The sequence below is a fragment of the Aplysia californica genome, unplaced genomic scaffold (assembly GCF_000002075.1).
Source record: "Aplysia californica isolate F4 #8 unplaced genomic scaffold, AplCal3.0 scaffold00472, whole genome shotgun sequence".
In the NCBI taxonomy this organism is placed as follows: Eukaryota; Metazoa; Mollusca; class Gastropoda; order Aplysiida; family Aplysiidae; genus Aplysia; species Aplysia californica.
The window spans coordinates 358662-362333 of NW_004797742.1; the positions used below are offsets into that span (position 1 = coordinate 358662).

A 3672-nucleotide genomic window follows, 5' to 3' on the forward strand; every position below is an offset into this window, starting at 1 on the left:
TATTATTATACTCTTTTCTTTTTTTCCGTTCGACAACAAAGATGTGGCTGCAGCCGATCAAAAAGGCGGACCTGAACCGCACGGACGCGTACGAGTGTCCTGTGTACAAGACGAGCGAGCGGCGAGGCACTCTGTCCACTACTGGTCACTCCACCAACTTCGTCCTAGCCATGCTGCTGCCATCTGACAAGCCAGAGTCGCACTGGGTCTGCAGGGGGCTTGCCTTGCTCTGTCAACTGGACAATTGATAGGTTCAAATTCCAGTTGACAAATTGTTTGGGGTTAGAATCTATTAGGAAAACAATGTTGTTTTTTTCGTATGGATTATAGAGAATGTTTATTTTTTGCTTGAAATTACGTATAATATTATTACTTTGGCATTCTATAAGGAAACAATGAACGTGGCAACACCCAAAAGGGTATAAGCGGCGGATAAAAACCCAAAAAATGAACATGCACGTGTTTTTCCCTATAAAAGGAATAATTATTATTCCTCATTTGAGAGCGATGCACTTGTGTCAATGCGCTTGGGTTAAAGCAACAAAGTGTAATCATTCATGGTCACAGAAACGGTGTGAAAAAAATACTTCGTTTCGTTTTGCTCCAATTTTTACAAGAATTATTTTTTATTCACATGCCCACTCCAAAGATAGCTCGCAACCTTCTTTTCCTTTTTAAAAACCTATGTCGTTGTGTCTTTCAGAGCGATTATAGAAATGGCTCTTACAAGAATGTATATCTGTTTCAAACAATGCCATGAAATAAAGTTTCGTTTTTTTTAAAAAACTATAAAACGTGTTACTCATTTCTGTTCTTTAAATAGATTCGGTTGGAAGTCAAACTCTATTATGTTCAGCTTATTTTTAAAAAAACTACTATTTCTTTAACAGGGCTTCCAAGAAATTAGATACACAGCAAAAAGCAATTTTATTTTGATTGACTGATTTTGAACATCTCTATTGTCTTATGTTGCCTTGAGGCTTTACTTTACTGACTGTGAACGTTTTTGACTAATTCTCTGACCAGAGTATAAATATAAGAATGTGTAGGTCGCAGTATTTCTGAAACTCTTTGGTAAGGGGAAACAAATATTGCATATCTTAAACCTTCGTAACAAATTGCATTGTTGTTTCCCCTGATTTAAAAAATGCAGTCCTTTTTTTTTCTTTAAGCCAATTCCTTCCAATTTTTTTTCGAAATAGCAGAGCTGAGGAGTCAGCTATCCACCCTCTGCTTTATATGCCTATCGTTCAAAAGCAGTCTTTGGTTATCCAAGGTAACCCTGAGTTGTCTCTACTTGGATTAAACTAAACAGACGTATCATTTCACGCTAAGCTTCTTTTATTTTATTTTTTTATTTATTTATTTTTTTTGGGGGGGAGGGGGGTCTGTTTGGTAAGTGTGTCAGTAAGCAGAGGATGGAAGGAAGGCGCAACACTGTCTCGATCATTTTGTGTCTCTAATCAATAGCTCTCCACGGCCAAACGGTACTCAGAAAGCTCTGATGTATTGTCGAACGGCACAAAGTACGTAATTAGATATCAACATTTTGCTTGACCGTCTGTCCATCTGATACTTCACTCTCTGTCTTTTTCTATAATGATGTTTGTGTGTTGTCATTGAGGCTGTTTTTGCTAATGTTGTTGCTGGTACTGCTGCTGATCTTGTTGTTGTGGTTGTAGTTGTTGTTGTTGTTGTTGTTGTTGTTGTTGTTGTTGTTGTTGTTGTTGTTGCTGCTAATTTTGCTGTTCATGTTGTTGTTGTTGTTGTTATTGTTGTTGTTGTTGTTGTTGTTAATGCTGCTAATTTTGCTGTTCATGTTGTTGTTGTTGTTGTTGTTGTTGTTATTGTTGTTGTGCTTTGACTCTGCCTTCCAGGGCCAACTCGGGCTGAGAGGGATATAATGTTACCGGAGACAGACGGGAATATTCGATTAAAAAAACTCTACATACATAAATCGAATTCGCGTCTTAATAATTTAGTATGACGCCTGTCTGGCATCCTTGAACTTGTTCCATTTTTTTAGCCACATTTACTTGTGGGTAGTTGGCGGGTGTTCTGGCGCGGTCTGCTCCTTCTAAAGCAAATGTATTTTTCAAAGGTTTTTATTTGTATTTATTATTCATTTATTTATTTATTTATTTATTTATTTATTTATTTATTTATTTATTTATTGCATTTTGTGCATTACACTGTATTCATACATCTATAGGTTGGATGTCTTTATTTTTCGTGTATTCAGTGAACTATATAGTACAAAATAACCTAGTTATCCGTACCCGCTCGGCGTTCTCTCAGCTTGTACTCGGTCCCCCATGCTATGACAGTGCACACTTGTCAGTATGCCTGAATTGCGAGCGTCTGTAAAATGGCGACTTGCTGAGAATGTTGGGAAACAACATTGCACAGCGCAAAAGTTTAGAATGGGGATATATCTAAGTGCTATATATGATATACAGTTGTCATCATCATCATCATCAGCATCAGCAGCAGCAGCAGCAGCAGCAGCAGCAGCAGCAGCAGCAGCAGCAGCAGCAGCAGCAGCAGCAGCTTGGCTCAGTACCAGGTTCCAACAGTTGCTTTACCTTGCCTCCGCCCGGCTGAGGTAAAAATGGGTAAATGAACAATTGGCTGAGACCAAAATGCCGCGTTTGGATTGGCATCGTTCCCCTCGACAAACTGAAATTGACTGAAGCTTTTAAGAGGCCAGGATAAGAAACTGGAACGATATTTGAGTTGTAAGCTTTTTACGGCACTTGCAACACAATTGCGTTATCTAAGTGCCGAAGATCAGAAGCGTTGTGTACAAGAGAGTATCAAATACAAAAAAGGAGGAGAGGCAAGGACAATAAATAGGTGTTTAGACAGGAATGAAAAAGCAAACGACACCTGCCAATCACCCACTGGACAGGTCTGAACAACCAAGGAAGATTCTTAGAAGACAAGTGATGGTTAACTGAGTGTATAAATGTATACATATAAACTACCATTTGAACGCCAACTTCCGAAAGAAGCTAAATAGATTCCCAAAAGAGAAAGGTTTAATTTCAACGATTTCTTTTTCTTTATTTTCATGGGCAGTACAACGTGCAGATACAAGACAGTGTTGAAAACCCTCCCAATGGTTACAATATAAAAAACGGTGCTTACCAGGTATACATTTTTATCAAAGACATATTTCAAGGAGTGCAACTACCGTCAGTGAGAAAGTCTAGCGCTCCCGAGAGTTTCACAGCGCCAGACTATACAACACAACGAGTCACATTCCGACTTCTGTCTGATTCCAAATTGATCTAAGCTGACACTCCATCCATTTTAAAAGTAACCTTATCATATCGGCGTTTAAGACACTAAAATACAAGCACCCAAAGCGTCGACAGAACTTTTTGATTTTTATATATAGCTACAAGACACAATAAATCCCTTGGAAAATCGGTGACTGTACTTTAGCATCTTAAAAGCCGATTTCGCTTTTCTTTGTACACCATTGCAACAATACTTTCGAGGACAGTTTTGATTCTTATTCACTTTAATTACAATTTACATTAACTTTTTCGGCTTTGTAATAATACTTTGAGGAAACAAGGACATTCAAACGGTGGGGGAGTAACATTGATCAACAGATATCTCAACACAGGCATGTTCCATTGCTGTTCAGTAAATTCAGGGCAA

The 3672-nt window shown here is 38.3% G+C and overlaps 1 protein-coding gene across 1 annotated transcript in view; it reads left to right on the forward strand.

Moving 5' to 3' along the window:
- LOC101846299 (dynein heavy chain 7, axonemal-like) overlaps window positions 1–1075 on the forward strand; it is a gene marked incomplete in the record, with an annotated part of 71001 nt that extends 69926 nt beyond the window's left edge. Inside the window, 1 exon segment of the mRNA XM_035971617.1 lies at window positions 42–1075. Coding sequence (XP_035827510.1) covers window positions 42–248 — 207 coding nt within the window.
- Between the last annotated feature and the right edge of the window lie 2597 nt (window positions 1076–3672).